This window comes from Bubalus kerabau, chromosome 13 (assembly GCF_029407905.1).
Source record: "Bubalus kerabau isolate K-KA32 ecotype Philippines breed swamp buffalo chromosome 13, PCC_UOA_SB_1v2, whole genome shotgun sequence".
Lineage (NCBI taxonomy): Eukaryota > Metazoa > Chordata > Mammalia > Artiodactyla > Bovidae > Bubalus > Bubalus kerabau.
This window is the reverse complement of record NC_073636.1, coordinates 42,319,826-42,334,452: the sequence shown is the minus strand read 5'-3', so window position 1 is coordinate 42,334,452 and position 14,627 is coordinate 42,319,826. Positions and strand designations below refer to the sequence as shown.

Below are 14,627 nucleotides of genomic sequence, written 5' to 3'. Positions count from 1 at the left end.
AGTGTTTCTCATGATGTACTCTGCATATAAGTTAAATAAGCAGGGTGACAATTTTTTCATGAATTCTTTAAGTTGTGTCTGTTTATGACAAGTGAGTTCTCTGGTCCTGTTAACATCAGCATTTTTCTGGTGATTTCTGTTAAGTGAGAGGTGAGGGTCTTGAGTCTCGCAGAGTTCATTCATTAGTTTTGTAAAGATCGCTGAACCTGACATCAGGTGTCTGCTCCGCCACTGACCTTGGCTGGATGACAAGCCATTGACCTCCAGGTACAGTGTTTTCCCTTCTGTAATATGGAGACTGCATTCTGCAGTCCATAGGGTCACAAGGAGTCAGACACAACTTCGTGACTGGACGACAACAACATGGAGATGTCATCTTTTGTGGTCGTTGTAATTCTGAAGGTGGCAGAAAGCACATGGAAACATGCAGCATAAGACTTAGCATGTTGTAGGCATTCTATTATTCTTAGCTGAACCTGCTTCTGAAAATAATAGGATAAAGTACATTTTAATTAAGCTAGTTTTATTTGGAAACCTTTAATAAGAATGATTGCACTGTAATTACAGTTCAAGATTCCTGGTACACTTTAGAAAAATAAGACACAGAAAGTGGCAAGCCCTTTGTTAGCTCCAAGGAGCTGTGGCTAAGATTGAAAGCTTTCTTGAGTTAGGAATGTTCATCACAATAATTAGCTTTTTTTTAATGTAGCTTTGAAGTGAAGAAAAAGGAGCGTGAAGGTGTGAGCGAGAAGTCTTTGCTCCTTCTGCCGCTTTATTGTTGGTGTGGTTTGTTGCCATCCTGTCCCTGGTTGTATGACATACCCACCCAAAGGGGATTTTTTTAGAGGAGAGAGAGACAGCTTTATTGAGGTGTAATTCACATACTATACTATTCACCCATCCAGAGTGTCCAGTTGAGTAGTTTTTAAGCATATTCGCTAAACGATGCAGTTACCACAGCAGGTGGTTTTAGCACGTTTTCATCACCCCAGAAAGAAGCTCTGCCACCTCCTCCACTTCTCTCCAGCACTCCCAGCTCCAGAACCAGCCTGTTGCAGCCCGTGCCGGTGCATGGTGGGCTCCCCTGGGACTGGCCCTTCACTCCACATGATGTCGTGAAAGTCGTCTGCTTTGTAGCACAATCAGTGCATCCTTCCGTACATCATTCCTTTTTATTGTCTGATCTGCTCCAGTGTGTGTATACCACCTTCATTTATCATTTGTCAGTTGATGGACATTTGGGTTGTGTCCACTTCTGTCTATCATGAGCTATGCTTCTGTGAACATTTGTGTACAAGTTTTTGTGTGGACCGATGTCTTCATCTCTCTTAGGTATGTGCCTTGGTGTAGAATTTGGGGTCATTCAGTAACCATGTTTAACCTTTTGAGTAGCTGCCAGACTCATCCAGGGTAGCTTCTTATACAGTTTGCCACTTGTACTGGCAGTAAATGAGGGCTCTGGTTTCCTGCATCCTTCCTACATTTCCTTAGTCCTCTCTTTTGAGTCTAACCAGCCTGGTGGGAATAAAGTGCTATCTTATTTGTGGTTTTGATTTGCATTTCTCTGATGCTTAATGATGTTGAGTATCTTTTCAAGGGCTTATTGGCTATGTCTTTTTTTTTAAGCTTTAGGGAAGTGTCTATTCAGATCTTTCACTCATTTTTACTTGAATCATTAGTCTTTTTGTTATTGAGTTGTAAGCGTTCTTTATATATTCTAGATACAGATCACGTACGAGGTATACAAATATTCCAGGGTTTGTATGCCTTCAGTACACAAATCTAGTTACAATGATCATCCTGACTGACTCTGGGTCCAGCCCTACAGTGACAACTCCATATGGATTATTTCTTCTGATCTTCATAATAACTCAGAGGTATAGACTGTGTATTACCCTCAGTTTACACATGCAAGATTGGAGACCCAAAGAAATTAAAGTACTAGTCTGGAGTCAGACACTCAGTGGTGACTGCCCCAGGTAGAGTCACACGTGATCCGTGCCTGCCCTCTGCAAGCTTCGTGGCATGGGGTGCCCCTCCTCTGGACTGCAGTCAGCCTTGGCCTCGCCCTGTCTTAGTCCTTACATCCATTTTCCGCTGGGAGTTCCCCTTGGCGTGTGGTGTGTGTTGTGGAGAGCCCGTCTTGTTCTGGTTCTCTGTCTCATTCTTTCTTGTTTATAGAGTAGACACACGAGACAGAGGACCAGTGGGCGTAGAGGCCTCAGCTTGGTGCAGTGGAAACTCTGAAAGCAGTGAGATTCCCCTACAGGATGTTGTAGAGTGCATTTCCACAGCGTGGGGTCTGGACCCCCGGCCCCTTTCACACCAGGCATTGCAGCCCTTGAGCAGCCTGGTGCATTGCTGCTCCTGCATTGGGTTTTGTTTTTTAAGTCGGAACACAAACAGTGGACGTTAAAAGCATCAGCATGTCTTTATCCTTCAAAATTCAGCCTCCTTTGAAAAATATACTTCTCATTCCTCGGGACAAGTAAAACTTCTGTTCACATGCATGGAAAGGACGCTCTTGAGGGTGTAGGCCCTGGGTCCCGCCACAGCGGTGTTTGTGTCTCGGTGCTCTGGAATCCTCGCAGGGTGGCGTTTACTCTCTTAGACCTCGGTTCCCTCACCTGGGACAGCAAGGGTGATCAGAGTGTCCCGTCCAAGCTGCTGGCAAGGTTCTCTAGCGCTGGTCTGGCATGTCTTAAGTGCTTGGTAGATGTCCATTACTTGAGGGATATTTAGGGACATGGATGGTTGTTACTGTAAAACTTAACCTCATCTTTACATTTTTCTCAGAGGAAACACAAGAATAGAAGAGGCTTGTGAAATGTATACTAGAGCTGCGAACATGTTCAAGATGGCCAAGAACTGGAGTGGTATGTATGAAGGTGTTGTTTGTTTGCTTTCCAGGCAAATAACTTTAAAATCACTTTGAAGGAGGACATGACTCTCCGCCTTCCCCTTAGAAAAACTTCTGGCTGCATGGGCGGGGTGGGGGAGGGTGGCTGTTGATCCAAGGGAGCAAAGCTTGAAATACTGATTGAAGTTTAGGCATAAAGGCGTGTCTGCTTTAGTGTCTGCAAAGCACTTACTACAGTGGGCATGTGGTAATTAAAGAGACTTACTATTACTTGGAGTTAAGAAGGGTAACCTTTGCTGTTTACTCATGTGCTTAAATAAATTTAGTACAAGGAGTGAAAGTTGAAGTAAAAGTTACTGAAAAAGATGTCAGATACATAGAAATGCCTGGTTTTCTTTGCCTAAACCTTGGTGGAGACTTTCTAACCATACCTTACCCTGATAACTGATTGTGGTGCCCTGAGAAATGAGGCAGTTGGGGGTGTTACTTCTAAATCCTGACAGACTCCTCATTTTCTAACATAATACTTTTACGCAGGGAAGGTACACAAAATGAAATCAGAATTCTTTTCGAGAGGGGGTGTCTCTTTTCCAACACTGATTCAAGAAGCAGAATCTTTCCTCTACCCCTGGAAAAAAAGAGGTTACGTGAAGGGGTTTTTCTGTAGTGAAGGTGGACATGGCTTTTGACCAGGCAGGATGTGGGTCTCTGGCCCCGTTGAGCCTGCAGATGACCTGAGGTGGGGGGCCTTTCCCTCCCAAAGTGTGTTTGTTTCCCCGGGGGCTCTCCCAGCTTGATGGAGATGTCCATGCCACGCCGAGTTATGTGAACGTAAGGTGTATGATCTCTCCACTTGTTTCTAAGGCGGACGCTTCCAAGTCAGTTCTGTGAAGTAGATGCTTTGGCTTAGATGGCCCTGAAAGGTCCTTTCTGGCTGTAAAACTCTTTTTAAAACATTTAGATAAGAAAGACATGTTCTGTTTCCAAAGTGCCTTTGCCCCTGAATTATAATGTATTTTAAAAGAGAGGAGAAAAGAAGATTAGTGGTCACCTCTTTTTTTTGGTTCGGGTCCTGTTAGCGTTGTTCAGTTGCTCAGTCGTGTCTTAACTCCTTGTGACCCCACGGACTTTCAGCACACCAGGCTTCCCTGTCCTTCACCATCTCCCGGAGCCTGCTCAAACTCATGTCCACTGAGTCAGTGATACCATCCAGCCATCTCATCTTCTGTCGTCCCCTTCTCCTCCTGTCCTCAATCTTTCCCAGCATCAGGGTCTTTTCTAATGAGTCGGCGCTTCGCTTCAGGCGGCTAAAGTATTGAAGCTTCAGGTTCAGCATCAGTCTTTCCAGTGAATATTCAGGTTTGATTTCCTTTATGATGGACTAGTTGGATCTCCTTGCAGTCCAAGGGACTCTCAAGAGTCTTCTCAAACACCACAGTTCAAAAGCATCCATTCTTCAGGGTTCAGCCGCCTTTATGGTCCAACTTTCACATCCATACATGCCTGTTGGAAAAACCAGGGTAAAAAGTGATCTTATCTAAAAAGACCTTTTCCTTCCTTTATCTGGGGACCAGATGTTCTAACCTTTGAAAATTCTTTTCAGAGGAGTGTTACTGTTTATGTAACTGAAGGGGATATATGTGTATCCTCACCCCCACCCTTGTGATCTCTTGCCTGGGCTGACATCTCCCTGCTTCTTGACTTTACCTGTTTGTTTTAAAGAAATCAAAGTAGCCCTGTTGAATCTCTAGTCAGGTCATGTTATCTTAGAGCAGAGCTATAATCCTTCAAGGTGGCCTTCAGAGCCGAGCTGGTCTCGCATCCTCTCCTCACTCTGGATGCTTCTCCTACCCGCCCACTCCTTCCCCAGCTCCCTCCTCTGACTCTCTGCCTGTGCTGGGCCCTCCCTCTGACACTGTCTTCCCCACAGTAGGGTGTGGCTGGCCCCTGTTTTCCTCCAGGCCCTTCTACAAATGTCATTATCCTCTTAGTGAGGTCTCTCCTGGCCATCCCTGGCAGTCCACTCTTCTGGGCAGCCCCTTCCCCTCTTCCCCGATGCCCTTAGCACCATTTAGCAAAAATAAGTGAAGTTCATTTGTTCGTTTGTATTGTCTGTGCTTTTATTATGTGCTATCCCTCCTTGGAACATAAACCTTGGAAGGCCAGCGTGTTACTGTGCTTTCTCTCTGCCCTGCCTGCAGGGCCTGGACCCATATGTGCAGCACAGTAGACAGGTGCTGAGTGTATTTTACAGAGTATTAGGTTCCTTGAATTTGGGACTAATGGACTAACAGATACCACTGTTTATAAAATAAACAACAAGGACCTACCGTATATCACAAGGAACTATACTAGATATTTTGTAATAGCCTATGAAGGAAAAGAGTCTGAAAATGAATATATATACATACACACACACATACGTATAACTGAAACAGTTTCCTGAACATCTGAAACTAACACAACATTGTGAATCTACTATACCTCAATTTTAAAAGTGGTTAAAAAAGGAAACAATAAACTGAAAGAAAATTAGGTTCTTTGAAATCGTTTCCATGTTGCTGTGGTGGTGATCGTGATACCACTGCATCTCATCTCTTTATAGTTTTAGAAGTTATTTTATGAGAATAAAAGAATTCGTCTGATTTGTCTGTTACTCTGCTCTTGAGAGATCATCCTGGCAGGAATTAGATGTTTACAGTTGAGGAAACTGGGTCTGAGAAGGTGTGTAACTTTATTTTGATAATACGCTCCTTTAAAGATACTTCCACATTGGTAGAGATGGAGGTTAGTGGTGTTTGGAGTGAGTGCTCAGATTGAAAAGGTGAGCCAGCAGCTTGTTTTGGAAGGTGGGAGTGTGAAATTGTCAAATCAGTGCTTTTAATACTATCCGGGGAAGTGGAGCCAGCCCGGGAGAGCCTGTGTGCTGTGCTGTTACCCCCAGCCAGGAAGGGATGGAACACCATTGGTTCTGGGATGGCCAGCATAGATAAAATGTCAAAAAATGAAATTACTGGTGGGAGGAAGAGGATTAAGTTCTAAAAGAAATGATGACATTTCAACCTGGCAAAGCACAGGTGTGCTCTGAGGGCAGATATACATGTGATTATTAAAATGGCCAGCACATGAGTGTGTTTCTGGGGCCACGCTGTCCTGAGCACTTTGCCCAGAAGGTCTGAGTGATGGTACACACTTCTGAGACCCAACTCATCAGAGCTGCTCTTTGGCTGTCGCATTCCTGAACTATGGTGGGAAGTTTCCAGCTGCCCGGAGGTCCTGGGTTCCTACCTACCACTTGGCAGCAGCTTGGACCCTCCTCTGGGCTGCCAGGTTCATGATCCACAAAGGTAGGGGTCAAGGCCTGGTGGGCAGGCTTCTCCAGTCCCACCTCCAATCTTGGGCCAGCGTTGGCTCAGACTGGCAGGGCCTAGGCTGCACTGGTGGGTCCATATCATCAGAAGTGCCTGGAAGTCCTCTCTTCCTCTAATCGTTCAGAGCAAGACTTGAAGCTGGGCGGTCTGATTTGGGGGCTTGTGTTGCCTCTTCTTGTGTTGCCATTTCTCCGGCTATGCTGGCCGAGTCAGTGGAAATGGACCCTCCCAGCCTCATGCCTCCTCGGAGACGCCCATCAGTGTGGGGCCTGCACTAGGGACGGAGCTGAGTGCTGAATGCGCAGTGTGGAAGGAGGCCTGGGGCTGAAAGTGGCACTTATTGCTGGCCCACTGGGTCCCGGGCGTCTTTGTGGTCACCGGAGGTGACTGGGTCACATGCACGTGTGCCACCATCAGGACGGGGCCTTCCCCAGGCGTGGGCTGGAGCGGGGCTGCCCTGCGGGTGGCTGCTCCTGTGTTTACTCACTCATGTGTCATCTTCAGCTGCAGGAAATGCATTCTGTCAAGCCGCCAAGCTCCACATGCAGCTGCAGAGCAAACACGACTCAGCCACCAGCTTTGTGGACGCCGGGAACGCCTACAAGAAGGCAGACCCCCAAGGTGAGCCTCGCACCCCCCAGACTTCCCACGAGTTCTGGTGCTGAAGGGAGACGCACTCCCGGACGGTGGAGATTTGAAGATTTTTAACTCTGATTATCTAAAGTTTCTGTAGAGAAAATCTGTTAAATTTATCCTGTTGTCAGTACCATCGTCTTAAACACCATCTATGCTGCATTGTGGACAGTTTTTTGGAAATTAGCTTTAACTTTATGTAAGTCTTTAATGTTAATTTCCTGAATGTGTATCTCGCCCACTAAGGGAAACAAAGGTTCGTTCCTTAACTTCTGAATAGTTTATGTGGAGGTGCAGTGTATGGGAGGTCGTAAAATCCAGTAATTACAAACAGTTTATACACACAGCATTCATCTGACTTTTTTAGTATACGTGCTGCCAAAGCAAGTACTATCTGACTATTTTAAAAAGCATTTTTCCAAGTGTTGGTTTTGAGGAAAGAATGATCTTGGTTATTTGAAGTGGTGAAGTTTTTCAGATGTCCTTTGTTTTTGAGCTGGAGAAACGTACACTCTGCAATTGAAGGCCTGACCTCTCTCCACACATGCCCTGTGTTTGTGGGATTGCCCGCTGGTTTCAGCAGCCCATTTTAACACAAAAGTCCCGAGTTTCCTGACAATCTCACATTGGAATAAGGGCTGTGGTATAAGGATTAGTTGTAGCTTATTTCCAAAGGGAAAAACTGGGCACAGCCCAAGTGCACAGTAGAGTCATTGCACATCAGCATTTAGTGCCACACCCACGTGTTGCAGGCACTCAGGCCCAGACCTCTGGGACGCCCTGTGACCTAGGACATTTGCACGGCAACTGAAGGACCACAGGGAGCCGAAATCTCAGGTTCACAAAAAGTGTGTGCTCATGGAAATGCGTCCAGAAAACAGAGGAAAAGGGCATCAAATTCCTAGCTGGGGGATTGAGTGGGATTTTGTGGGTAGCTCTTCAATTTTCCTGTATTTTTAAAGGCACAACTATCCATGTTTCTTATGCAGGTTGGGGGAAATCACTTTCATTTTCACTAATCTACTTACTTTCCTGATTCTTCCATTGGGTCTTTTTGCTTTGCTGCCTCTCCAGAGCAGAAGCGGTGCCCTGGGCGCTGCCAGCTGCGTGCCCGTGTTGTAAACGTCTCTGCTCTGTGAGGTGGGCACTCATTGGCCCTGTGTGCCCGAGTTGTAAATGCCTCTGCTCTGTGAGGCTCACTGTTCTGGGAAATTCGGTATTATTCATGAGCTCTCTCGTTTATTAGACTTTTTCTTCCTGTTGATATTTGTTAGTACACCGAAAGTTAGCATCTTCTAACCCTGTACAAAAAGTAATTGTCTTCCAAAATCACTGCATACATGTAATGTCAGTGAGGAAGGAGCTGCCCTCAGGTTTTAGCGGATAGGTGGATGGGTGTTGATGCTGGCTCCGGCGTCTTCTTGATGCAGGCTTCCCTGTGGGGTCCTCAGGGTCAGGGTAGGCGTCACTGAGCCAGCCTCCCCTGCCCACCCTGCCCTCCTCTCTGATGCTGCAGCCGCTGTGTACTGGCTCGTGGAGGGGCCGGGCATGTGCAGACGCACGTTTGCTTCTTACCAACCACCCTGCCTCCCCTTCGCCCCAGCAGGGCCCCCTTAGCAGTCTAGAAGCCCCCAGGAAGACAGGCTTAGCAAACCCTCTGACTGAATGGATTTTTCATTGTTTCTCTTGAATGCCTTCGCTTCAGAGGCTATCAACTGCTTAAATGCAGCCATCGACATTTACACAGACATGGTAAGACCTGCCTTGCTTGAGCGGCCATGGGGTGGAGCCCTCGAAACGGCTCACGGTTAACCAGAATGTGACCAGAATGTTTCCTCCCCAGGGAAGGTTCACGATTGCGGCCAAGCACCACATCACAATCGCAGAGATCTACGAGACAGAGCTAGTGGACATTGAGAAGGTGCGCAGATGGGGGAAGCTGGTGGGTGGGGACCCCAGGCGCCCCTGCAGTGGGGATGCGAGGGCAGAGGGAAGCATGTGCAGGTGGGGTCTCCTGGAGACCTCGGGTGGTGGCAGGAGGGAAAAACCCCTTCCCAGGGCCCCAGGCTGCCTTTGCTCAGATTTGGGACAGCATTTATGTAAAACTGAGCACTGTGGGCAGCAGGCATGCATCAGGGAGGAATGGCTGGTTTTGTTGGTGGTGGATGCTGAGCTCAGAGATCACCTTCATCCCATGCCTGCTTCCGCCCTGGACTGTTGTCACTCTCGCTTCCTGTTTCACCTCTCTCTTGGCCACTGGAGCATGTCCTGCCTGGTGCTCTCACCCCTGCCCGTGGCTGCTTCCTCCTCTTCTCTGGGGGCTGGGCTCTCATCCCCTCTCTGCCCTCATTCTCGTGGTCCTCAGTGCTCACACAGCTTCACGGCACGAAGTGCTCTGTGTCTGGCAGCAGCTCGTCCGCGTCAGCAGTGAATCAGGTGGTTTCTCCACTACTCACAGCCTCGGGGCCTGCCTCCTCACCCAGCACCTCTCCCCACTGGCCGTGCTCCCCTGTTCCTCATGTGGTGGCCACCCTGACCTCTCTGGAGCCTCTCACGTGTCAGGAGTGTTCTGCCTCAGGGCCTGTGACTGCTGTTCCCTCTGCTCTGAGCTCTTCTACCACACGTCAGTTCTGCAGAGCTTTGCCTATTTGATACTGTGATGGGAACTGTTCCAGCCACCTCACGAAAACTGGGACCTCCGCCCTCTCCAGGACACACCCATTGCCCCCCACCTCAGGGCCCCCTTACAGGCACTCTGACGGCCCGCTCACCACCCCTGTCTCGCTCTCTCCCTCCACTGCAGTGGGTGCCCCACACCGGCCCAAGCCTGCCTCTGGTATACCAGTGTGTCTGAGACCCTGGCTCTGCCGAGTGAGCCGAGGGTGCCTTCCTCACCAGAGCAGATGGGGTCCCCGGTGGGGCGGCCCCTCAGGACTGCCGTAGGACAGGCGGCTTCCCCCTCTGGCTTCACAGGGATGCCCCTGGTGGTCAGGCGGCTCAAAACTCACTGGCTTATGTCATGGACAGTCTCTGGACCATCCCTGTCGTGCTGTGCCCTGCTCTTCTGAGGCCACCCTCAGACCTTGACCACATCAGGGCCGTGTGCCGTGTCTCCTGGGGAGGTTTTCTCTGACCCAGGAGCAGGTGGTGAACCCCAGCCCTGAGCCCGTCTTTGTGACTCTGAGTCTGCAGAGTCGATGGCAGAGCAGGAGTAGTGGGGCCAGGACGCTTGTCTGGTCAGGGTGACTGGAGTGGGCTTGGTCTTTACTGAGTCTGAGCTGTGTTGAGAAGGGTGAATGCTGGTGGGCAGAGTGTCCAGCCAGCCGAGGCTGCTCTGTCCTCTCCTGACCTCAGCGTTCAGTTTTCAGTCTGAAGGGCGAGATCTCAGGCAGCCTCTTCACCATGTGCGTCTCTGTGAGATTCAGGGTGGCTAAAACGATCTGTGGTGAATTCCTGGTTTTCTTTTTGTTAAACAATGTTGACAGTTTGTCATGGGAGTTTCTGCAGCCCGTCACGTCACCCCCAGTGCTCCTGCTGTTCTGCCAGTTGCTCACGGGCCCTGACGGGGTCAGGGGTGTCAGGGTCAGGGGTGTCAGTGGTGTGGGGTGAAGGCTCGTGGAGCAGCTCGCCTCTCCTTTGGGCTCCTGTATCTAGAAACATCCTTGTCCTTGCCTCCCTGGTGGGACTCTCCAGATTGGGTCGGTGGCGCATGACATTTGTTTGAAAAAACAGTTACACTAAGGCACCTTGGGTCTGATTCATTCATGAGTGAGTTTCTTCCCTGTCAGTGTAGCCACAGTGTGTCCCTGGTTCACTCGGATTTTAGCTGGCGAATAGGGGCATGTGAAGTTCCGTAAACTTATTTCTCCTTTGACTTCAAGTAGAACATTAATATGGTAACAGTCTGTGATCATCAGTGACCCAGAGGAGCCCTGGTTCAGGTCCCTGGAGAACGGGGTTTCTCTTGTCTGTGTTAGCATAGAGTAGGTATCTATAGGGTAGAGTAGGCTTCTCAGGGTGTAGATTAAAAGAATGATCCATCTGAAGGCTGTTTTACCTACACAGTGGGCTCTAGAGCTTGACTCTCAGCCACTGTGTTGTCTGTAAGGCCCTGGTGGTGACCGTGGTCCTGGAGCCCCGTCTCTGCCTTCAGGGCCCAGTGCTCTCCAGCATGCTGCGGCTTATCAGGCTCCCCAGGGAGGAGTATAGTGATTGCTTTATCCAAATTAGAGGGTAATAATTTTGTCTGGATTCATTGTTACATACGCTGTTGTTCTTGATAGTTGTGTTCTACTTTTGATATTTATTATCATCCTTGAGGGCTTCTCAGTTGGTACTAGTGGTAAAGAATCCTCCTGCCAATGCAGGAGACACAAGAGATGGTGGGTTCAATCCCTGAGTCGGGAAGATCCCCTAGAGAAGGGCATGGCAACCCACTCCAGTATTCTTGCCTGGGGAATTACATGGACTGAAGTGCTTGGCGGGCTACAGTCGATGGGGTCACAAAGAGTCAGACATGGCTGAAGTGACTGAACACACAGGCACACCCTCCAGAACAGCAGTTCCACTGCTCCAGGCCAGCCCCGCTCCTCAGATTTTGGGTGGTGAGAGCAGAAAGGTGAGTAGTTTGCTCCCTCCTTGGAGAGAGTGCACACAGCCTGGTTCCCTGCACGGTGACTTGGTCTTGTTTCCCATACTTACCCCATCATTACAATGGGAAGAAGTGCCAAGTACTTTAGAGGATACGGACAGTTCAGAGATGATGTTTGATTGGTTAGAAATTCATGGAAAACCCGGTGGTATTATAAGCAGGACTGCCTGTGCAGTGCAGCTGCCTTTGTCCACTCAGCACCTGTTTGCTGAGCACTGGCCGTGGCAGGCATCACACTGGGCCTTCACCCTCGGTGCTCACAGGGTAGAGGGGGAGGGAAGTCCTCGGCAGTGTGTGTGCCATGGCTCTGCCCCTGCTCCAAAGGAGTCGATGCCAGCTGCATCTTTCAGGTATATGTTTTTTTATGGCTGTTTCTAAATGTGCTATTTCATAAAGAACTTTTCATATTGAAACTTCCTGTCATTATTCTTCATCTTAGCACAGTAGCCCATTATATTCAATCACTTAAATTGTTCCCAGTTTTCCTCCTATTAGCAGTTATACTCAGAAAACTTGTATGCGAGCGTGTTAGTGAGGGAGGGCTGCATGGCTGATCCGTAGACCCCCACGTGTCGTGACTCCACACAGAAGTGTCTGCTTCACAAATGGGCTCTGGTGCCCTGCAGTCCAGTCGAGGCTGACGTGGCTCCAGAGGTGGCTCTGCTCCCTGATCATTCCGCCGGTGCCCACGGGAGAGGGCCCAAGGCCATGCAGTCAGCTCTGGGGGCTTCCCAGTGACCCTGGTCCAAGGGCTTTTCTGATGGGGTTCCCCTGCATCCCCACACCCCGCTCTCAAATCCTGGGGGCTGCCCTGCAGACACTGAGCTACTGGCCTGAGTCCATGTCAGGCCTTGCCTAGTCTCCACTCCTTGGGTGAACCTGGATGTTTAAGGCAGGACTGTGCACATCTACTGCCTGTTTATGCCCACAAACTAAGGACAGTCCTTACATTTTGTGATCACTGGTGGGAAGAACATTGCATGGCACATAAAGTGTGTGGTTGAAATTCCACCATCCACAGGCAGGTCTCCAGGCACGGCCCTGCCCGTTCACGCCTGTGTCCTTGGTGGCAGCCTCTGCTGCTGTGGGAGAGCCACGGGGGCAGCGGATGGAATGGCTCACGGAGCATTGTGTGTGTCCTCAGGCCTGCTGCAGACCCGCTTGGCCCGCCCCTATAGAAAACACCATCTGACTTCTCTTGCCAGTTGGGGTATAGAAGACGTTGGCCTTTTCAATCTTATGAGGTTCTGTCCTTGTATAATTGCCTACAAACTAGCTGATCTTTCCAGAGTTGTTCTCTCTTATGAAGCCTTGCTGAAAACCAGGCACTGTTGTCTGTCTCTTCCCTTAGAATTCCTGCTCCAGCAGCATGGGTTCTGCTTTGAGTCATCGGGTGCTTTATTTCACTGTGTCTTATGCCACAGCATGACCAGGGCTTCTAGCTCTCCAGACTGCAGCCTGTTTCCTCTCCACCTGACAGTTGACAGCACCCCCATCTAGGTGGAAGGCAACACCCTGATTCTACAGGATCCTTAGGTCTTGTAGGAATGTCTATGCTGCTGCAGCGAGCCATAGAGCTGAGTGGAATAGCTCAACTGTGTCACCACTTAGGGTTTGGCAGTGGTGGGGACACCACTTGGGAACCAGGCTGACAGAAAGGCTGCCATCTTCAGTTTATGGCTTCTAGCATCACTAGACGTGGTCGCTGCCTTCAGCTCATAGGAAGGGGACAGGCCTGGAGAAGGCTGCAGAGTCAGCTGTATGGACCACGCTTGGAGGTGGGCCACAGCATGTCTGCTGACATCCCCTTGGAGAGGATGGGTCACGTGGCTGCCCCTGACTGTCGCAGACCTGGGGAAATGGGGCGGTGGGCATTTGTCTGGGTTGGGGGTCAGGAAGAAGATGGCAAGCCACCTGCCACCAGATTTCTGGAAGCACATGCTTTCTTGTGTTTCCAAAATAAAGCAAGCCGGATTATGAAAGTTGTGCTGTTGAAAAGGGTTTTTATAGGAAAAAAAATACCTGTGCAAATGTAAATGCAACTCTTCAAACAAGTAGTTTGAATAAAACATGTGTGTTTTCAGGCTATCGCCCATTACGAACAATCAGCCGATTATTACAAGGGGGAGGAATCTAACAGGCAAGTATTGTTTTTCTTACAATTTTGTGATATGTGATGAAAGGTTCTGATAGATTTGTGACGTGTGATAAAAGGTTCTGATAGATTTGTGATGTTTGATGAAAGGTTCTGACAGTTGTGTGACATGTGATGAAAGGGTCTGACAGTTTTGTGACGTGTGATGAAAGCCACACCTCCGCTTTTTCTCTGGGGGTCTCTTGCACTGGACCTGGTGAAGGTGCGCTGAGGTGTCTTGTCATTTTTCTCTGGGACTGTCACCCTGCCTGGTTCTTGGTTTCAGCTCGGCTAACAAGTGTTTGCTGAAAGTGGCCGCGTATGCCGCCCAGTTGGAGCAGTACCAGAAGGCCATCGAGATCTTCGAGCAGGTGAGGCTGCCATCTGCGCAGCTTCGTGCAGAAGGCCTGCCAGAGTTCGCATGCTAGTATTTTGTTCAGGATTTTGCATCATGTATTCATGTGGGCTGTTGATCTTTAACTTTCTCTTGTGATGTCTTTGACTTCTGTGGCAAGGTAATACTGGCCTCAGAATGAGTTAGAAAGAGTTCTCTCCTCTTCTATTTTTTAGAAGAGTATAGAGGATTGGTGTTAATTCTTTAGATATTTGGTAGAATTCAGTGGTTTTCTGTACTGTTTTTCTATTTTCATTGATTCCTTCTGTTATCCTGATTTCTATCCTCTACTTTCTTTGGATTTATTTTGCTCTTCTTTTTTAGGGCGTTGATGGTGGACGCTTAACTTACTGATTTTCCTCTTTGTTGTGTGGGCATTTTTAGTGCTCTCAATTTCCCTCTAAGTGCTGCTTTGTCTGTCACGATGCTGTTACATTGTTTTATCTTTATTCATTTTTATAACAGCAATAAATAATTTATTTATTTCCCTGGTTTTTTAATAAGTGTTTTGTTTAGTTTCCAAGTGTTTGGAGATGTCCCTGTTATCTTTGTTTTTGGTTTCTGGTTTGATCCTGTTGTGGCTG

General features: G+C 48.6%; 1 protein-coding gene across 3 annotated transcripts in view; it reads left to right on the top strand.

The window, feature by feature from the left end:
- NAPB (NSF attachment protein beta) overlaps positions 1–14,627 on the top strand; it is a 39,987-nt gene that overhangs the window by 17,512 nt on the left and 7,848 nt on the right. For 2 of the 3 annotated variants that reach the window (XM_055544116.1, XM_055544117.1), the window contains 6 exons: positions 2,797–2,876; positions 6,736–6,852; positions 8,570–8,616; positions 8,708–8,785; positions 13,600–13,655; positions 13,936–14,020. In XM_055544116.1, coding sequence (XP_055400091.1) covers positions 2,797–2,876; positions 6,736–6,852; positions 8,570–8,616; positions 8,708–8,785; positions 13,600–13,655; positions 13,936–14,020 — 463 coding nt within the window. The remainder of the gene's footprint in view (positions 1–2,796; positions 2,877–6,735; positions 6,853–8,569; positions 8,617–8,707; positions 8,786–13,599; positions 13,656–13,935; positions 14,021–14,627) is intronic. The other variant, XM_055544118.1, reaches the window with a different exon arrangement.